At 42.2% G+C, this 20,139-nt stretch overlaps 2 protein-coding genes across 2 annotated transcripts in view; one reads left to right on the top strand and one right to left on the bottom strand.

Annotated features, from left to right (window-relative positions):
- The first annotated feature begins 464 nt into the window (after positions 1 to 464).
- Positions 465 to 17,886, top strand: RPP30 (ribonuclease P/MRP subunit p30). The gene is made up of 11 exons (XM_015633190.3): positions 465 to 591; positions 1,551 to 1,606; positions 1,924 to 1,980; positions 2,684 to 2,758; positions 3,226 to 3,297; positions 7,326 to 7,415; positions 9,513 to 9,629; positions 13,133 to 13,162; positions 13,606 to 13,643; positions 14,759 to 14,838; positions 16,213 to 17,886. Exons 1-11 carry the CDS (start codon positions 510 to 512, stop codon positions 16,320 to 16,322), a joined length of 807 nt encoding a protein of 268 aa, XP_015488676.1. The 5' UTR covers positions 465 to 509; the 3' UTR covers positions 16,323 to 17,886.
- A 1,250-nt stretch (positions 17,887 to 19,136) lies between these two features.
- Positions 19,137 to 20,139, bottom strand: part of ANKRD1 (ankyrin repeat domain 1) — an 8,257-nt gene continuing 7,254 nt past the window's right edge. Inside the window, exon 9 of the mRNA XM_015633189.1 lies at positions 19,137 to 20,042. Coding sequence (XP_015488675.1) covers positions 19,932 to 20,042 — 111 coding nt within the window. The 3' untranslated portion in view covers positions 19,137 to 19,931. The remainder of the gene's footprint in view (positions 20,043 to 20,139) is intronic.

The following is a 20,139-nucleotide window of genomic DNA, read 5'->3' on the forward strand; positions in this document are numbered from 1 at the left end:
TTTCCGTGTCAAGGGATAACTTTGACATGGCAGCTCGGAGCTTTGTAGGAAAGAGAGCAACCGTAAAACTTTAAATAGAAGAGATTGGTTTTGACTGCTATTGGCAACGTTCAGATGGAGCCGAAGCAGTTTAACAGAGAATAAACACGCCATCAGAGCAGGGCTACCGCTCCACCTGGTGGGCACCCGGCGGCTCAGAGGGGCGCGGCGAGCCTCGCCCGGCAGGCCCGGGGAATGTCCCTCAGAGCCCGGGGTGCGTGGCTGAGAATGAACCACGGAGGATCTCCTTCAGGGCCCCCGCCTGAGACCCGAGCGATCGCCCCACAGCCTCTCCTGGGCCACAGCAGCCCCGTGGCGAGACACCCGCCTTGCGGAGGGTGCTGCGGGTGGTGCCGGCCCCTCACGGGCGGGACTACATGGCCCAGGCTGCTGCGGGCGGGCGGGAGGGGCGGTGCCGCCGCCGCGCGCGCTGCCGTGCCCGGGCTCGGCCCGCCCGCCACGGCCTCAGCATGGCCGGCTTCGCCGACCTGAACCTGCCGCGAGAGCTGGACAAGAAGTCCCTGCAGAGCCTGCTGGAGGCCGCGGCTCACCGTGAGTCCCGCGAGCGGGGAGGTCTTGGTGGGGCCGGCCCGGAGCTCGATGGGGCTGAGCCGGGGAGGGCGGACTGCCCCGGTCAGGAGAGCAGCGGAACGCGAGCGGCGGCTCCCCTGGCTCGGGAGGCGCAGCCGGAGCCTGCGGGCTGGGGTAGACCCAGCGGGACTCGCCGGCATGAGCCTTCCTTTCCCTCCGGGCAGGCCGACCCTCGCCACCCGGCCCGGCGCGTTTCCCCCTCAGCCCGCAGCTTTCTGCGAGCCAGGTGCCCAGGGCTGAGCTGCCCAGCACTGGGTCGCAGGGGAAGCTCCTGATGCGCCTTGCAGCTCTGTCTCTGCTTGCTCATCGCAGCGTAATAGTTTGTTTTCTCCCAACTTGGACGAGTTTTTCCGCCTGCAGTTTCGTACGGCCCGGATCTTTTCCTGCAGGGCTGTTGTACAGCCACGTGCTGCCTGTCCAGTGTTCGGGGCGGGTGGTTTAAATACCCCTGGCAAGTGTATCATCTTCCTCAGAGCCCTTTGAAAGATACTTCTTCGTTTAGTCGGCATCGTTTTGAATTGCTCGCTTTGTCTTTTCCTACAGCTGTGTCTCTACCAGCTGCGCGTTGTCTGCAGTTTAATAACTGTCCTGAATATACTTAGCAGTTTTCCATAAAGAAAGTCATAAAAGGGCCAGACCCTTGGGGACACTAAGCCCAAGTATTGGTGTTCATACAGCTCTGCCATTGAGTAAGAGTTGTCAGGTGTGGGCTGTGTTAAAAGCCGAACAGATTTTTGGGTTTTTTTGTCTATTTTAAAGCACTTTTTGGGTGAACTAGTCTTTTTAAAAAATACTGTGCAGTCTAGACATGCATGTGATTATTAACTGTAATACATTTAATGAGTATTTTACAGCTTTCTCATTGGATTTGTTTCCTTTTTGTTTACTGGACAAAATATTCTTAAATGTGTGTTTTTCAGTGGGATATTCTGCAGTTGCACTTAATCATGTCATCGATTTTAAAGAAAAGAAACAGGTAATTTTTGGAGGGATTATTTGTTCTTGCTGTGTTTTCTTTAGTAAACCTGCTGCTTTATTGCATGTTTCTGGATAGCTTTAGGTGCAGAATGCACATCTAGACACAAATACAAATCTCTCTATTTGCAACAAAACTCCCATTTTATGTTTCAGTAGAACTGCCCTGGGATTAATTTTTAATATGGTTCCTGTACTGTCCCACAAAAATAGTTTTCTTAGCATGGTAAATTTCTTTTCAAGATTGGAACACACTTTTGTTTACATGTAAACCTACCTCGTGACATTTTAAATAACTTTGTTCTGTTCTCTTTCAAGGAAATCATCAAGCCAGTATCCCCTTCAGAGTTGTTTCCATCTTTACCTATTGTACAAGTATGTCTAGTTACATTCTATATATATATATATTGTTATTATGAGTTACCTTTTTTAACCTTTGTCTGTTTGGATATGTGATTTTGTGTATGAAGTGTTAATCAAAAAAGAGAAATTTGTGTATTATTTCATGGTTAAAACACAAAGCATTGGAAAAATTGTACACTCTCATCAGGGTAGGCTCCATTCATTATTTTAGAAATTATTTTAAAAATTGCTTTGTGTGAATTCTGAATCTGCTTGTAGTAGAATAATTACAGTACAATTCTTGAAACTGAAGTTGTCAAAATAACTTTGTGGTTTTGATGGAACAAAATTTGGATATAAAGAAATACAAGACTGTTTTGGGTCACTGACATTGATTAATTCAAGAACTGCTTTTCCTTGCAGTTGTGGCCTGCCTGAGGAATCATAGCAGTAATAAAACATACTCAATTTTTCTGCATGATTCTTTTTCTTAATTTTTTTTCCCTTTCTATTCATCCTCCCCGAGAGAAACACAGTAAGTCATTCTTTGCAAGGACAAGTATAATATCAAAGAGATAATGTAAATTAGGGAAGTGTAACTACAGACTTAGAAAATTAGTATAGCAAGACTATAAGAATGACACCATTTTCTTTTTATAGCAGACTAGGGTGGAAATTACCACAAATCTTTGCTTTGGGTTTTTAAAATTTTTTTACATTATTCCTTTTTCTGTAGGGGACATCTAAAAAAATTAAAGTCTTGACCCGGTTAACACTTGTTGTTTCTGATCCTTCCCACTGTAATCTCTTGGTAAGTATACTCAGCAATCAATTTTGCAACTTCTATTTCCTTTTCTCAATAAATGAATGAAACTTTGGAAATTCTATGGACATAACATCCTGGAATTTATAGGGTACTCAGCAGGGATTTCTGAGATTGCATCTTTAACAAATAATGTGATCATGAGGAGATGCAGACTTACAAGATTGGATATGGCTTCTGTTGATCATTTTTCAGTATGGAGCAAGCCTCGTGTCTGGTTATGTTTTTATGCTACAAGATCAAAGCAAAAAGTATAAGTGTCTTAGTAAATGGGTGGGACAAGCCTCAAACTGAGAATGAATGACTTCACTGTAGAAACCTGCTGTGTTACTGGCTTTGTTTTAGTACTTGACAGGGACAAAGGATGTTTCTTCTCATTGTTTTGGTTGTAACCATTGTGCATAGCTTTGACATCTGCCATAATTCAAGGTAGTAATTGTTTGCTCCTTTTATAGAGATCGACATCTGCAAATATAAGGTTATATGACATCATAGCAGTATTTCCAAAAACTGAGAAACTGTTCCATGTAAGTACAATCATCTCATCAGTAATGTTTATTCAGTAACCTTTAGGGCCTAATACTAATTTAATTACATGCTTTGTTTTGATTTTATTTCCCATTTTATAAAGACCTCATGGAGTTAATCAAACATTACAGGCTGCCTGGTCAGTTGATAGGCTGAGGGGTTTGAGAGGATTTGAAGGAGCCTGCAAGACCCTGAGGTGGCAGGTTAAAGTCTGAAACATCTACCTCATCCACCTGATGAATGGACTTCTACGCATCTGCACTGTGGTTCCCTTTGTGTGCCTTGTACTCTAGTGAGGAGAAAAACATCCTTTTTTCCCCCCCAATATATGTGCACTTTTCATGTAGAAAACTTCTGTTTTCAGCTTTAACTTCTCAAACTCTTGACAACTTCCCTAAAATGCGCTTATGATCTTCTGTTAGAACTAATTATTCCTGGTCTCTAAAATGCTAGGGAGGATAAGTAAGAAGCTGTGGAAGAACATGAACTTCAAAGAATTTTTCAGCAGAATTCAAGCATTAATTGTAAGAGTTACAGCTAAATGAAACCAATTTCTGAATTTTATTTCCCTTGCAAGATTTTAGGACTCTTGGGGTTGTGACAGAGGCAAATGGTTTAAAATATTTTTTGAGGGCCACTCTCCACCTTTCTTTTGATCTCTGGCAATAGTATTAAATCTCACATCTCAGTTTATCATGTGTTAAAACAAGCACCTGAAACTAGGTAATCAGCAGGGGTGTGCTGTGAGGGTTTTTTGAGAAAATGGTATTCTCTCACTTAAGTGTTATTATTGTTTATTTTCAGCCATATCATGACACCTGCTGCAGTTGGGCATCCAGCTGTGGCAGCGTTTAAACTGGCATAAACAGCCACTCATTTCTGCAGGTCCCTGTCTTTGCTGCTGAGGCTGCTTGCTTGCTTAGCTGCATGGCAGTTTGCTTTGAGGAGCCTGCTTTTGGCTGAGCAGCAACTGCAGTTTTTGCCAAGTTATTTTTCAGGCAGATCCACTTTCCCAGTGTGATTCAGCTCCCAGCCACGCAGAGTTGTGCCAGGGCAGAGTGAGTGGCTGTGCTCTGGCAGGCTGGTGCAGACATAGCCTGGTTAAGCTGACATTGGCAGGTGATGGACAGGGTGTGAGGAAAGAAAGCAGGATTGTCGGTGAGATTATCTTCATTGCTTCCATGCTGGCAGCACTTTGTGCTGGGGATGGAACCCAAGCATGTTTCTTGCAAACTGCATGAGGCGAAAGACTTCATCCTTCCATTTTTATGTTTAGGGCAGGTTTGTATGGTTGTCTTTTGTTTAAAGATTTTAGAGTGTCTCACTTTGTGGAGAGCTGGTTCAGTTTCACAGAGGTATCACACAGGGAGTTTGGTGAAAGGGACATTACACAGGGGGTTTCAGCACATACAGTTTGGCTCTTACAACTCATAGATATTTCAATATTAAGAATAAAGCTTTTAAGAGTGGGTCTTGCATGACAAATTAACTTCCTATTGGCTTTTGGTAATTCAACATTACCTCTAGAGCATCGTCTTTCTCACCAGCAATTTGGCACTTGTATTTTCTCCATAGAACAAGATTTTTCATGTTTTTGTGAAAAAAATTACACCAATTTTAGCATGGCCCAAAACTAGTCTGTGCCCATTTGTCAGAAACCAGAGAAGCTCTTTTGTGAGTGAGTGTGGCAGTGATATGTACTGAAAGATGTGCTCAACACTCAAATTCTTCAAATAATTTATATCCTTAAGGAGATGAGGAAGTCATGTTTGCCAATTGTAGAACAGGCTCCTTGTTTAAGTCTCCCAAAAAGATTGTTTTGGCCTGCAACAGGAATGCCCACTCCATGCAGGTAATGGGGTCTGTACTTGCCACTTTTCAAAAATTTTGCTTTCTGAGATTTTTGGCTGCTTTAATAATATTAGTTAGCTCTATCTGCTGTTTGTAAGCACTTAGCACATCACCAGTATCTAAAAAACTTACATATGTAAGTCTGAAGATGTAATGCAAAGTCAGATTTCAATGTTTGTTCCTAAAACGTTTGCCAAAGCTTGCTTCAGAGCATCCAGACAGTGGCAGATGTATTTATTAATGACTGGCTGGAGTTTCCCAGCAGATGGGGCTCTTGCCCACAGTGCTGCCAGACAGCTGCTGGGCTGTGCCACTTGCTGCTTGTCATTTTCTGGATGATGTTGTTTCATTTCAGATTTTTTCAGCAGGAAGGGTAACCTTAACTTGTCTGACTTGTCTGGGAGCCAAAGCTAGGCTGAGCAGTAGAGTTCTTGGAGAAATCTGCTCTCCAGTTTTCCATACAGTGCAGGAGTTCCTCATGGGGAAATATTGTTTGTTTTTCCTTGGTGGTATTTTATGAAATACTCATGTCACTGGAATCCTGTAGATATCCCAGCTTTTGAGTCACCCCTTCTCCCACTGTGCTTTATTTGAAAAATGGTAGAGTGTTGCAGTGTTTCTGGAGCTGATTAGGAAGGCTTGATTTCTCATCACATAGGGCAAATTTCATGATGTCTGTTCTTGCTTTCCTTAATTTTTAGCATTATATCTTCCTGAATTTATTATGATCTCACTGACATATTTTCTAGGGCATGATTTGGAGCTATTTGTTCTGTGCATGTTCCCATAAATCACCTCTGTGTAGTAGTTTGTACCTCATGTAGGAAAATGAGGGAAATTGACTGTAGTAGGGCTGATCTTCCTCATGTAAGTCTAATTCTATGCCATGAATTCCACAGGCAGCCCATGTCCTGCCTAATGGAGGATAAAGGTAGGGTATGAAGGAAAAGTTTAGTCTGAATGTCCTGGCAGAGATATTTCAGCTTCAAAATCTTTGTGGTTTGCCTGCACGTGTACCATGGTGGTCTTGTCTAGGATAGAGTTGCTATCAACAGCTAAGAAGCATTCCTAAAGCTGGGCCTCTGCTCTCATCTCCATCCAAATTCCATGTGAACAAACTGGTAGAAGACCAGTTTGCCAAGCAGTAGTGTGCCTTGTGTTAGAGCAGCCCTTACCCCTGGGGCTTCTCACAGCCCCCACTGCTTTTGTGCTGGTGGGAGGAGGGATGAATGGTTGGCACCTGGCCCAGGTGTATTTACAGCAGCTTCTGGCAGGTTTCTGAGTGCAGAGAGTTCCCCTACACACAGAAAATTTCTTTCCAACTTCTTCAGCCTGTCTTACCTTCCTTGTTACAGCACTACTTACAGACATTAGTCTGGCCCTGTGTAATCATCCTTGCGGAGCAGGCATATATAATTCCTACCTTGGGTGCATGAGATTAATGTACATCAAGGACTCGCTTTTAGGTGCCCTTACTTTTCTCTGTATCTCAGTGTGAAGAGCCTCTGCCCCTTGTTCATCCCCTCCATCTCTTAACACAACCTGTAAATTGTGGTGTGAATTCAAAGCTTAGCTCTTAAACTGTAGCCTTCAGTGCTGTCTCCAGACTCTGCCAGAGGTGTAGCTGTCAGGAGGAGCTGCACATTCTCCACCAGCCAGGAAAAGGGAGGCTCTGAGGATTGGGCATGTAGCACCACCAGTCACAGTCACATTCTGCGTTTTTTTTCATTCTGTTCTCTATTGCTTCTGGTAAAAGTAATTAATCCTGAAAACAAACAAGTGCTGTGCTGGAAGCAGAGCATGATGGGACATTAGGCAGTTCCTGGGCTCTTCCCTTCGTAAAATGGGGTTGGCCTTTATAATCTGAGTTCTTTTGTCAAAAGCCAGCATTGCTTCTGCCTGTCCTCTGTCAGATGAAAACAAAGAAGTATTGGGACTGACCATTATTTTATTGGAAAATTAGTTCTGTAAGAAAGGGAAGAGTTGGGTTTTAAGTCTCAAATGCTGCTGTTCTATTGGCATACTTGCAAGGCATAGTACCTCTTAATTTTAAAACTGAGCTCACTTTGGAAAGACATTTTTTGCATTAAGAAATGAAGGAGAATATTAGTGGACCTTAAGTTGGTTATGCATTTTTTGGCATATCTAATAATGTGTTCCTATTTCTTTGCTGTAGATTGCTTGCACGACACTAGATGTGGATCTGGTCTGCATAAATGTAACAGAAAAGCTGCCATTCTACTTCCGAAGGCCCCCTGTGAATATGGTAAATTTACATCTAAATTGTTTTCTTGCTGTTAGACTGACGTTAAATACAGAATTTGAGTCAAATTTCCTACTGCTTTCCTCCCACCATTCCTATCCAAGTGGTTCTTTTATTTTCTTGCATAGTGTATAGTGTTGTTTCAAATGTCCTTCACTTCAGGGCCTCCACTGCAGCATTTAATACACAGTGATGTATGTTGTTTCTTTTTCTCCTCTGTCCCCCACTTAAGAAGGCAGAAGTGGTGTTCCCAAGGAGTGGAAACAGATCCTTAAGGCCACTTTGCTGCTAAGCAGGGAGATATGGTGTGACTGCTGACTGAGCTGCTTCCCAAACCAGGAATGGTACAGCTCTGTCAAAATGGATAAATAGCCCTTTGATTTAAAAGACAGGAAATATGAATGGCAGTGTTCATTTGGGAGAAGGATGTTGTGCTGGTTACTTGAAAGACAACTGTATTGAATCCATACTTGGACAGAAGAATGTCTTGGTAAATAAAGCAAATGTAGCATTGCTCAATATGTACTGTGGGACCCAAAATGGCTATCAGTGTGGATCAAATATAGTTCTGCCTGCTGTTGGTAGTTTGCCAGAAAACTTAATCTGAACACTTTCTATGGGGAACTGGTTTTCTCCTCTGAATATATGTAAAGGTTTGTTCCATGTGGGCATTCTTAGCTGATGTAGAACTTAGTACTCAAAAATTTGAATTTAGAATTGGCTAGTAATCCTACTTCCTTTAGAATGTTTGACCTAGACTAAAAATTCAAAGTTATCTAGAATTAATTCTGAGACAGTATAAAAATAATATATTGGTGTTTATGATAAACCGAGGATTTCAACATTCCACGTGGAATAACAATTTTGTATGAAACACTGTAAGAAAGTACCCTAGCTGTCTAAAACTCCAGCAGCTGGCCCAGGTAACGAGCTGTGTGGCTCTTAGAGCTCTGTGTTGGGAGACATTTTCCTTCCAAGCTACTTCTCATCTTCACACTCCCAGCTTCAAGGCAGTCTGTCTGTCGGACTGGTCTGTCCATCCTGGGGCAGTCAGCTTTGGTTGTTAAGATGCCAGACAGGCTGGCAGGCAGCTGAAGTGGTAGGGATGAGGTTAAAAATCACCTTGACTGGAAATGGGTGTATTGCCATTACCTGTTGGGTTTTGATAAATGCAGGCTTCTCTTGTTTGCAACTATCAGACCAGTTCTGTGTAAAACATTTGATGCATATATATAGCTTCTGTTGTGCTTGCATGCAGAGGTCATGCATGGGTGGGAGCTGGATTAATTCCAGCTGTATTCAGTTACTGGATTCTCTTACAGTATTACCATTACGGCATATTTTAATAATATTTGTGTAAATGTAGAGTATCATTTCAGGCAAATGTAGGATTGCCACGGAACAAAGAGCTCCTGGCTTTACATTGTGTCTTTATCACTAGCACATGTGCAAGTTGCTTAACCTTTCTGTGTTTGCAGAAACAGGAATACTAGGCTTTTGGTGAGGCACTTCGACAGATAGCAAAGGATGTCAAAGCAGCTGAAAATATACTCAGTATTACTATTTGAAACCTCTACTGTGACTCATTGTTATTTAACGTTGTCACAAACCCCAGAGTGTGCTGTGAGACAGGAGAAGGAGGGTCCTCTTAGCTGCTTTTGTGCATGGAGGAATTCTTCATCTGCAATACATGGGTACTGGGGGAAGTGGTGATCTTTCTTACAGCAGGGTGTGGGTCTAGAGGAGTAGAGTCCTCAAAGTTTCAGGACAGCAGATAACCAGCAGTGGTTCTCTGTGTCCTCGACTCTGTGATCTTGTGTATGTATCAGTGATAGCCAATCACAACAAATAAGTGGTTCCTATTTGTTAAACCTCATTTATCTGTCGTCCAAGATTTATGCGCATGTATCTGCTGTACAGTGAGGCCTTCCCCCACTCTCCTTTCATGCTATGCTGTGCTCTTACTGGAACAATTCTGCCTTAATTTTTTCATATGTGACACAGTTAAACTGAGAATAAGCTGCAGCAATAATAGACAGCAGTTGTTAGATTGTTAGGCTTCTCTCCTTTTGATTTTTGATCACTCTCTTTCATGTGAAGGCAATAGATCGAGGCATTTACTTTGAACTTCTTTACACGCCTGCCATCAAAGACTCTACAATGAGAAGATACACAATTTCAAATGCCATCAGCCTGATGCAGATCTGCAAAGGAAAGGTAAGCTCTCAAAGTGAAAAAAAGGTAATTAAATCAGTTCAAGTTCTTTCTGGAGTTGTACAGTCTGAGCCATTTTAAATGAGTTTGATGTTGGGACATCTGAAGCAGTGACTAAATCTTGGCCTACTAATACCAGGACACAGTCATTCTAGCTCCAGATACTTCCAGTCGTGCACCACTGCATGCTTTCTTCTTAAGCTGTCAAGCTGTTAGATTCTTTTCCCAAAACAACCCATGTGTTGTTATGGTATGCAGTTCCCAAAACAAAGGTAGGAGGGGATGGAAGGAGATTAAAGGGCCAGACATCTGAGGTTTGCACCAAACTGAAATTCATGTATGTCTTTAAAATCCTCCATTTCATATTTCTCATTGGCCAAAAACTCTTTTGACTGTCTACTTTGAACGTGGGGACTAGAAAACAAGAAGAAGAAAAGTAGAAACCTTGTTTTGTTAGAAGGTTAGTAAATTCTGTGTCCAAAATAGACCCAACAGCTAGCTGGCTCTCAGCCAAGGCTTTGCTGCAGTCAGATGAACTGCATTCTTCCATGTTACTGAAACCCAAGGAAAAGTAACTTAGAGATGCCTGTAACCCATTGCTTTCATAACTTACCCCCTCTCAGGCTACCAGGTTAAGCTGTCTGTTATACTGTGTTCTCTCAGGCCAGACTTTTTAATAGGGGCTCATATCAATACATACCAAAGTTAACAGAAATTGTAGCTCCCCCCTCTGTATTGTAAATGGCCTCTGCCACATATAGCTAGTCCAGAGAATCTGGATTTGGCATCTGAATGGTGGCTGGATTTGGAAAATCTGAAGTGGGATGTAGAGCTTGGAAGGTAAATTAAAAGTAGATCCATCATTACCTCAGTTCTCCTCAAGCATGGCAGCTTTTATAGAACAGCAGGATGGGTCAAGCAGATTAATTTCCTTGGTGCTACAGAAGAAGTATTTTCACAGCCTCTCCTGAGAGGCCCAGCTTTGGCAGTTAATGACATGAAGTACTGACTTGGACGTGACTTCTATGCACACCAGACCCCTTTCCTTTGGAATTCCCTTTTTAATGTTGCTTTTCTTTCCTCTGTGCAGTTCAGGATGTGCTTCTCACATGGTTGTTGATGAACTGGAGAGCACCAGTTGAGTTGATGTCATGGACAGGGCAAGTGAGATGTTCAGGTGCTCAGTCTGTGCACAGTGCCTTTTCTTTCTGCATCTGTCAGTCTAGTGTTTTGTCTGTGCCTGGAAGGTAAATCAGCTGGAGCTGCACAGGACAAGTAGTTGTTGGGCACTGGAAGAGGACTGCTAGCTTGTCTTCATTCTTTGCCTCCAGACTCAGTTGAGGACCAGCAGAGATGGTTATTAGCCCTTACTGAGAGTTTGCCTCTGTCAGTGAGGTAAAGGCCCTTGTTTAAGTGAGACATGGGATGTCTGGTTCATAGGCTTCTTCCACTGGCACCTGGCACACAGCTCTCATGTTCTGTAACACATAGTTGCTGAACCTGTAGTAGCTTTTGGATCCTTTTATTCCTCCTCTATTATAGCAGGACAGAAAAACCTTCAGAACTTTACTTGTGTTCTCAGAGCTGGCATTGGGTGGTGTCTTGAAAACATTAAAATATGCAGGGAATGAAGGAGAAACTTCTCTGCCATGCCAGACAGAAGGTGTGCATAGCCACAGTCCCTCACCTCCCATGTTTTGGTAACTGAGTTGGAGGCTGCCTGGAGCAGTGTACTGAACAGCTGCTGTCTGCTCTGCCTGGGGAGATAGTGTTTTGCCTTTTAGTTTTCCATTTAGTTATAGCGTTGGATTTGCCTTTGCCTGCCTCTCCTTCACCTGCCAGCAGTGCTTTTCTTGTCTGCTCTTGTCTCCTTCCTCCATCTTTCCCATCCCATAATGAAAGCCAGTTGCCTTTGAACTAGGCAGAGCATCTCTCCACTGCACAGCAATGCTGGTTTGAGATGTCTCATACTGCTGCTCTGGGAGCTTCTCTGAGCCTGGGTGACAGACATTAGTTGATACAGTTTGGAGCAGGAGACAAATTTTCCCAGCAAACTCTTGCAGTCAGCACCACTCAGGCTCAAAAGCACCTTTGGGATCCATAGTGTTGTCATTTTAAAGGTGAATGCTTCAGAAAAAAAAACAAACGTCCTAGGCTCCATCAGGATGTATGTTGTTAAGTCACTTTGATGTATGTATTGCTTCTGTTTCTGGCTTTCCTTACAGTGATGCAGAGTCATCTGTCCCATCCTCTCCTCCTCAGCACACAAGGAAACCTTGGGCACAGTGTGAACATGCAGTCATTTTTACGTAGGTCTTTCTGCTGTTGAGTTCCAGCTGCACACAGGGCATTTTCTTCCAGTGCCTGCCCAGGTCTTTATGCTGGGGAAGTGGCAGGGGAAGCAAAGCAAAGTGTGGGGAAGGGATCTAAAGCCCCACTTTGAAACCAGAGATTGCATGATGTCTTGGCAGTGCTGATGTCAGAGAGGGAAAATCTGTCTCTGCCTCAGCACAATTATAATTCTTGCCCACTCAAGCAGGAATTCCCAAAGTCTTTTATTCAGTATAATAAAAGGTGCAAGGAGATTTTGCTGCTGCAGTTATCACCTGAGCTAAACAGGATCCCCCTGGGTGAGCACCCTTGGAGCTTAGCATTGCAGAAGAGCTCTGGCAGCTGAGCTGTGGGATCTGCGAGCCTGTGTAGTCACATACCTGTTCTGCAGAAACCTTTTGGGAGAGGAGGAGGAAGGATTTCTCTGCCTGGTGATTTTCATAGGGGTGCCAATGTTGAGGAAAATGAATATGTGGCACAAGGTGGCAGACACTGCCTTAGTGTAGATACATTTCCTGAACCAGTGTGAGTATGGTCAAGGCTAGCATGAATGCTTAGCATTGAGCTGTAGTGCAACAGTATAGGCTGAAAATTTGGGAGCACCAAACTGTCTCAAGCTTATCTGTAAGCTGTTTCTGGGGGATCCTGGACTCCTAAATTCATTTCTGTTACAGTTCAGGGTGAGCTGTTGTTTGTGTAGGGCCTTTTTCAGCTGGTGTAAATAAAGGGGACACTTTTTAACACAGTGCTTGCAGCTCTGTATTTCTTCTTTAGCCTTAAGGGCACTTTGCAGTCCACCATGAGAGATACAGGCTGATAGGTGATTGCTTAAGGCCATCACTCTGGACACTTACACTGCTTAGCCTATCCCTCTAAAATCTGATGTACTTATTCATCTTCTGTCTGGCTGTGAGAGGTTTGTAATTGCAAGGGAGGGCTTGTGCCTATGCCCCTGTCTGTGTAGGTGACAGGGCAATGACTAAGTTTATCGTGTCCCAAATTAAGATTCCCACCCTGATAGAGTTCACTTCATCCGAGGGCATCATATACCCTGATGTTTAATTGGGCTCTTAGCTGAACTTAGCTAATGCTCATAAAGTTTTTGTGTCTTGCTGATTTTTTTCATTTCTTGGTGCTGTCTGACAGATGAATGTTCGTTCTCCTTTGTTTTCCAGAACATAGTTATATCTAGTGCAGCTGAAAGGGTAAGTCCCAGATTTTTTTGCTTTTAAGTCAGAACAATCTGAAGATTTATTTGTGGCAGAAAATACAGCTTGAATTACACATTAAGCATATAAAACTTGTAAATTTAAATATGGTTGCCATTACCAAATAATTATATTGTGGGTTTTGGGATTATTTTTTTTTTTTTGGTCGGTTGTTTTGGTGTTTTTTGTTGTTGTTGTTTTTGGGGTGGTTTTTTTGCTGCTGCTGTGGTATTTTCCATGACAGCTTTCTCCCAGATGGAGACTCTTGTTTGCCAGAATAGTGGTATTGGCTTGATTTCTTACTATCTTCAGTAGCTTGCTATTATGTAGCATTTAATCTTATTTAATTTAGCCTATCTGATAGCCTTGTCCTGCCTGCTCACATTGTCAGCCTGACAGCAAAGGCATTCACATATCCAAACTTCTTTGTTTTGTTTTAGCCTCTAGAGCTCCGAGGTCCTTATGATGTGGCTAATCTGTATCCTTTCCCAAAGTCAAAGGCAGCAGTTACTAGTAAGATTGTAAAGTTTAAAGTGGTTTTGAAATTTTTTTCATGCTTTGAAGTCCTTGAACTTTATACAGTGGTACTTGTTGGTGACCTATTCAATGAATAGGACTCTGAGTGTGTGTGGAAGATCAACAGATATTGGTCATGGGGTGGCATGAGAAGTCACTCTAACTGTGTTTGTGTTCAGCTACAGGAATGTTTTGTTGTGATGTACATTAATGTTGTGTGGGTGTAAATGGAGAAGTTAATAAACATAAAAATCTATGGACATTATGAACCAAGAAATTATTACTTAGTATCTCCAAAGTGCCACATTTTTGGTAGAAGAAGCTATAAAATCGTATTTATGTAAAATTAAAAGTTCCTATCTGAGCAGTAATTATTTTGGTTCTGAATTTTCCTGGCCTTTAGTTACACATGTAATGTTAAACAAGTGGTTGTGTCCTAGAAACAAAGGAGAGTGTCTTTTCTTCCCCTCTTTTAGGAGTTCAGATGCATTTTTATTACTCTCTCCACCCAAGAAGCACATATCTGGCCTGTCCCTGGAAGGAAAAGAGCATGCTCTGTGTCATGAGAAATATGTGGGAGGCTGTGTGGCCTGGAAGGATTTTATGTGCAACATTTTCTTCCCTCTTAAAATGAGTGGTCAGGCTCAACCCAAATTAACATAACTAATGTGGTGTCATCCCTGCTAAAAGTGACTGGAAACTTCAGCAAAATGCTTTTGTATCAGATAGTGCCCTGTCCCCAAAACTGAAATTTCCCATGGGGTAATTTTTTCGCTTGATTACGCATATCTTAAATGTTCCCACATTGACAGACTTCTATTTTCAAAAGTACAGCTTCTTGTCTGGAAAGAAGCAACGTTGCCAGGAGCTTTCCAGGAGGGCTGCTGGGGAACTGCAGCCAGGAGAGTTGGGTGCTGCATTTCTCTGCTTCTGGATAACCTTATGCAAAATGTCACTTTGAGTTACAGCTTCACTAATTCCCAGTTATTTGTAGAGTAAGCAAATCTATCCTGCAGAGAGCCTTCCCTGTTTTGTTTGTTGCTTTCTGTGTGTTTTGATCCTGAGCAGCAGTGACAGAGGTTTGCTGTTTGGCCTCCCAGAAGGCGAAGCAAAGGCAGCTGTGTCCACCAACTGCAGGGCCACCATGCTGCATGGAGGTGAGCATTTGTAAGCTCCTCTAAGTAACATGTACATTTGTTAAACTAAGTTCTTGTTGATGCATATTCTCCAAAAGGTCTGACCCCTTACAGAGCAAGTCAGATCAGGGTTTTAGCTTCTTTGTCCAATGAATGAAGAGGAGCTTGTGTGGAAAGGCTGTTTTATTTTCCCTTGTTGCCATATTGGCAAATCAGTGGCTGAACTGATGGTGCTTTCTGTGCTGGAGGACTCACTCAACCAGGTTAATGAGTCATAAATGGTTGAACCAAAATAGAGAGCTGCCTGCTGTGCTTCCTAGTGAAACTATCCCATTTCAGAAAGGTTGGAATGCTGATCTTGATGACACTGACAGAAACTAAGTGATTGAATTCCAAAAAATGGGTATGCATGTGTTTTGCATTTGCCTTTTTGCAGCATGGGTGCAGAAGCAACCTTAGTCATGTCCCTTTCTGATGCTGTAATATGTGGATTAATTCTGACTCACTCTTCAGTGTGGATCATTTCAAACTCATGGAAAAATCAACAGGTTCTCCTCCAGCCTCCTACTCATCTACATAGTAATATAGAGTTTGTCGAATTTATATGAGATTTCTCAAGCCTGTCATTTGTCTTATCTGTGGAATTAAATAGCAAGTGTCATCTCCCTTGTCCCAGAGAGGATACTAGCCCAGAATAAGTAAATATATTTCATCAAGGTTCTTGCAGAGCCTCTCTGCTAATAGAGTATGGGAATCTCTTCTAACTAAATTTTGCAGTAACTTTCCACCAGTAATTACTAAATTGGATTTGGTTTAATAGGTTATTTGACAAATGTGAGGATTTGGTAACATCACACACCAGAATTTCAGAATAATGTTGAGAGTTCGGTAGATAAAATTCTTGTATACCATAAAGTCACTTCCTTGGTATGTAGGGGATCCTCTGCCAGGACAGTTGTGTCCACATAGTCTAAGCATCCTGGGATATGTGAATGCATTTTTTAGTATTTTTTTAAGAACAGTATGTTTGGCTCAGAAATGGTTTTGACAGTGCTTCAAGAATGTGTCCTTTTGTGATTGTTGAACTGACTAAGCCTGGTTTCCTATGGTTTTATGTCTCTGCAGCTCCTCAGCCCCTGCAGACCTTGGTGTTCCTTGGTTTGTTATAATTCTACACCCACCATTGTATTTCCCCATGTAGTTTCTCCACTCTATAATGCAGTGAATCCTGAGCTCCTGCCCTTGCAGGTTGCTTCCCTGCTGTGTGTGCTGGCTAGCTGGCTGCTCAACATGTTCAGCAGTGGTTTGGGGCACAGACACCTGAACTGAATATGTCTTAAATGCATTTTACTTATTTGAGGTACTGGTACTGCAGCTTCTGCTTGTGTATTCCAGAAACTCGAAAGAGTGCCTGTGGCGTGGTCTACACAGTGAAGAAGCCTCGCAAGGTTGAGGAGGAAGAAACAGCAGTGCCAGCATGCAAAAAAGCTAAGACTCAAGCTTGAGGACTGAACCAGTTGTCAACAGAAGCCTCCGTTCTCTTCTTTACCCAGTGTTGAGTCTTCTTCCAACCTCCAGCTGATCTAATTTTTCCCTTACTACCTTGCTTAGCCTGCAGAAGAACTGTTCTTCCAGCATTCAAGTGAGGAAAACTGTGACTGAGACTGCTGAACCATATTCACCACATCTGAAAGGTCACGCTGGGCTTCTGGCCAAGGTCAGGAGACTGACTTTTCACCCTGCCTTAGGTCTCCTGGAGTTAATGCAAACTCAACATGGAAATTTTCACTTGTTCTCTTGCATTCCTTTTTTATTAAAACCATGTCTAAGAACACATGCCTTCATAGTCTAGCTCTTCTGATTTCTCAAGTTTTAAATGCATCTCTGTACAACTGCAAGCCAGTAGATGAAGTTTACCTTCAAGTGGCCTACGAAGAAGAATAATAATACAGTAAAAAAAAATAAATTGCTTCCTATTCAGTTTTATGATCAATGAAGATCCCAGGATTTGTCAGTTACTCAGAGGTATCTTGGATTTGGGTTACAGCAGGAGTTACTGACCTGACTTGTCAGATACCTATCCCAAAGGCCATCTGTGTCCTCAGCTCTTAAATCCAAACACATGTTAGATCCATTAGATGTTTGCCAGAGATGGGAAGGAAGAGCCTGAGGTTACACTGAGGTGTGCTCAGCAGGGGATGTTGCAGTGTAGGACCTGTCTCACCTAGGCCTGAGCAGCCTCCACCTCACATCATCTTTACTGCAACATTTCCTTCTTTACTTCCTGCTCTGGAATTACCTATGCATGTGTTCATTTTGCTGCCTCTTGCTTTTCTGTTTTCCTTCATTTTAATGCCTCAGTAAACCCAATCTGGCTGCCAAAAAAACAATCAAACAGATGTAATCAGCAGAGCATTTTTGGAGCTCTTCCTAATGTTGACTGAAGTTTTTCTTTTCATTAAATGAATATGAAACTCACATAAGCTACTGTACTAAGATACTGTTGAGCCATTTTTACTGTGAGTATTCCAGTTCTCTGCTAGTGCCCAACAGCAAGTTGAAAAGTGGAAGTGGTAACATGTAAAATATACTGCAGAAATCCTGCAGTGGGTCATTTTTGAGCTCTTGATGACTGGACTGAACAGTATAGATTAAGTTCTCATAGATTTAACAGTTCTATATAATGCTGGTGTAAGTCACAACAGGTTTTGCTTCATTCAGCAATTACAAAATATATTTTCCTGTATGTTATTAGTTGTTGAATTTGTGACTTGAGTCCATTTTATTACAGGTATTAGGGAGTTTTATATATATATATGTGTGTGTGTGTGTGTAAATATATGCATAAAGTATTTATGGTATTACCTCTAAAATGATGCTGTAACCAGAGAAGAAGCAAACTGTGTTTGGTGCAGTTTTCTGTATGACGTTAACCCTGCCTTGGGTAGAGAATAACCTACCTTGAACATGACAGAAGTTCTTTGGTAACTGACATATGGAAGGAGGCTTTGAATGCTTGAGATCCTTTTTGCTGCTTGTTTGACTTTAAAAAATTAAACTCTTCATCTTTGTCCTTTATTAGGCACAGTGCTTCAGGAACTGATTGAAAAGTTTCTTCTTCCCCAGTTTCCTGAAGCACATTGCTGTGGCCACCTGGGTGCCTGAATGCTGCTGCTCAGGTGATAAACAGACTGAGTGAGCCAGCACTGATCATTTCTGTTCCTGCAAGGCTTGCTCCCAGTGTCCAGGTAATTGGGCAGAAACAAGCAGGGAAGCTGTGGCTTGCAGCAAAGGGCAGCAATTGAAGGTGTGCTGTAATTTCTAGAGAAGGATGTGTGCACAAATTTGGGCTATGGTAATTAGGAATTTAATTGAATGCAGCACCTAAATACCCCTCTACTCTGCTCTCTCCCACCTGGAGTGCTGTGTCTGGGCAGCACAGGAAGAACATGGAGCTGTTGGAGTGTGTCCAGAGAGGGTCACAAAGCTGGGAAGAGGGATGGAGCATTTCTGTGTGGAATTGCTGAGAGAGCTGGGGTTGTTCAGCCTGGACAATGGAGGGCTCCAGCGCCACCTTATTGGGGCCTTTCAGTATTTAAAGGGGACTTACAAGAAAGATTTCTCCACAATTTTCATCACAGCTTGTTGTGATGGGTTTAATCTAAAAAAAGGTGGATTTAGTTTGGATAGAAGAAAGAAGTCTTTTACAATGAGGGTGGTGAAGCACTAGCACAGGTTGTCCAGAGAGGTGGTAGATATCCTATCCCTGGAAACATTCAAGGCCAGGGGGGACAGGGTTCTGAGCAACCTGATCTTGTTGAAAATTCTCTGCTCATTGCAGAGGGGTTGGAATAGATGAGCTTTAAAGGTCCTTTCCAGCCCAGATTGTTCTATGATTCTATGAAATGGGACATCAGGCCTTGGCTGACAGCACTGAAGGTTGTCTTGCTTCTGCTAAAGCAAGGAAGAAGTGTCTGCCTTTCCTAACAGTACTTGACATCTCTCTTGGCTTGGATAACTGGAACTGTCTCGTGTTTCACATAGTGACTAAGAAATTATATTTTTTAAATCAAACTCAGTAAGGGAACTGCAACTTTCTTTTACTAGCTATTCAAAGTATGGTGTTTCTGCTTTCACATGTGTCTCCATTTAACTAAGTAAGTCAGATAGGGTAACAGTGGCAGGGAGGTTGCTCAAGGGATGGCTGCTCTTGGCAGCTGAGACTTTTTTAAATTTTTAAGAATTTTACAGCAGACACGCAGTGAACTTCCTTTAAAGAGAGACAGAATTACCCCATGCATGCTCACCACTCCAGCAAGTAAAAAGAACCACTCTATTAATTTAATCTGAAATGGATCAGTTCAAAATTTACAGAAAAAGCAGTACAAATTTACAAATATACATAATCTGATTTTGCATTCTTCTGTCATCATACTTTGTAGTAGTCAAATTTTAAAAAAATTCACTTCCCTGATACAATCTCCTCTCACCTTCACAACATTGTATCTGAATCCTTCAGTCCAGAGGCGTACATGGTGGCTGCAGCTCTGTCCTCGAGCTCGTTAGCAACCACCATTGCCAAACCCTGAGTAAACACCATTACTGAACTACTTCATTAAATCCACTTGGCACCTCATTGTACCCTCTTCCATTGCTCTTCCACATACCACCACTCAATTCACAGGTTATTTTAGTAGTGAGACAAGGCTTATTGCAAGTATTTGCTATTTAGAGCTATTGGAAGGCTTGAGGAAAGTTGCTAATCTAGTCGAAAATGCTGCCATTTAAGACAAAAGGATTTGTGTTGCTGGCAAAAATTGCATTTAGACCATCTATAAAAAAAACTTAAATAATGAGCATCATTAAAAATTACTTTTAAATAAATAAATAATAAATAGAAATAAATAAAGCTATTTTAGAGCTAGTGGAATTTTAACACTCAACCTGTGTTTTAAAATAATTTCTTTGCAAGTTTCTTGCAGTTTTCAGTGAAGGCACCTCAAATAATCCAGTGTCATAAATATTTTCAATAGATGTTCAAGGACATTTTCATCCAGGTTTGTGGAAACCATTTCAAAGCAGCAAGAAGGGCATGCATGGTCTGGTTTCTCTCTTCAGAATTTACCTAGACGGGCACTCTTTTTGGAATTGTCTTTCAGGCTGTTGAATATCTCTTTGGTGCCATTCTGCCACTGAAGAACAAGATCCATAGGGGTTTTCCCTTCCTGGTTAAAAGAAACAGGAATATTTAATTTCATCCAGTGATGGCCAAGTCCTTGTTCTTTCCTAAATATCACTGGCCAAGTCCTTGTTCTTTCCTAA

The sequence above is a fragment of the Parus major genome, chromosome 6, assembly GCF_001522545.3.
Source record: "Parus major isolate Abel chromosome 6, Parus_major1.1, whole genome shotgun sequence".
Taxonomy (NCBI): Eukaryota; Metazoa; Chordata; class Aves; order Passeriformes; family Paridae; genus Parus; species Parus major.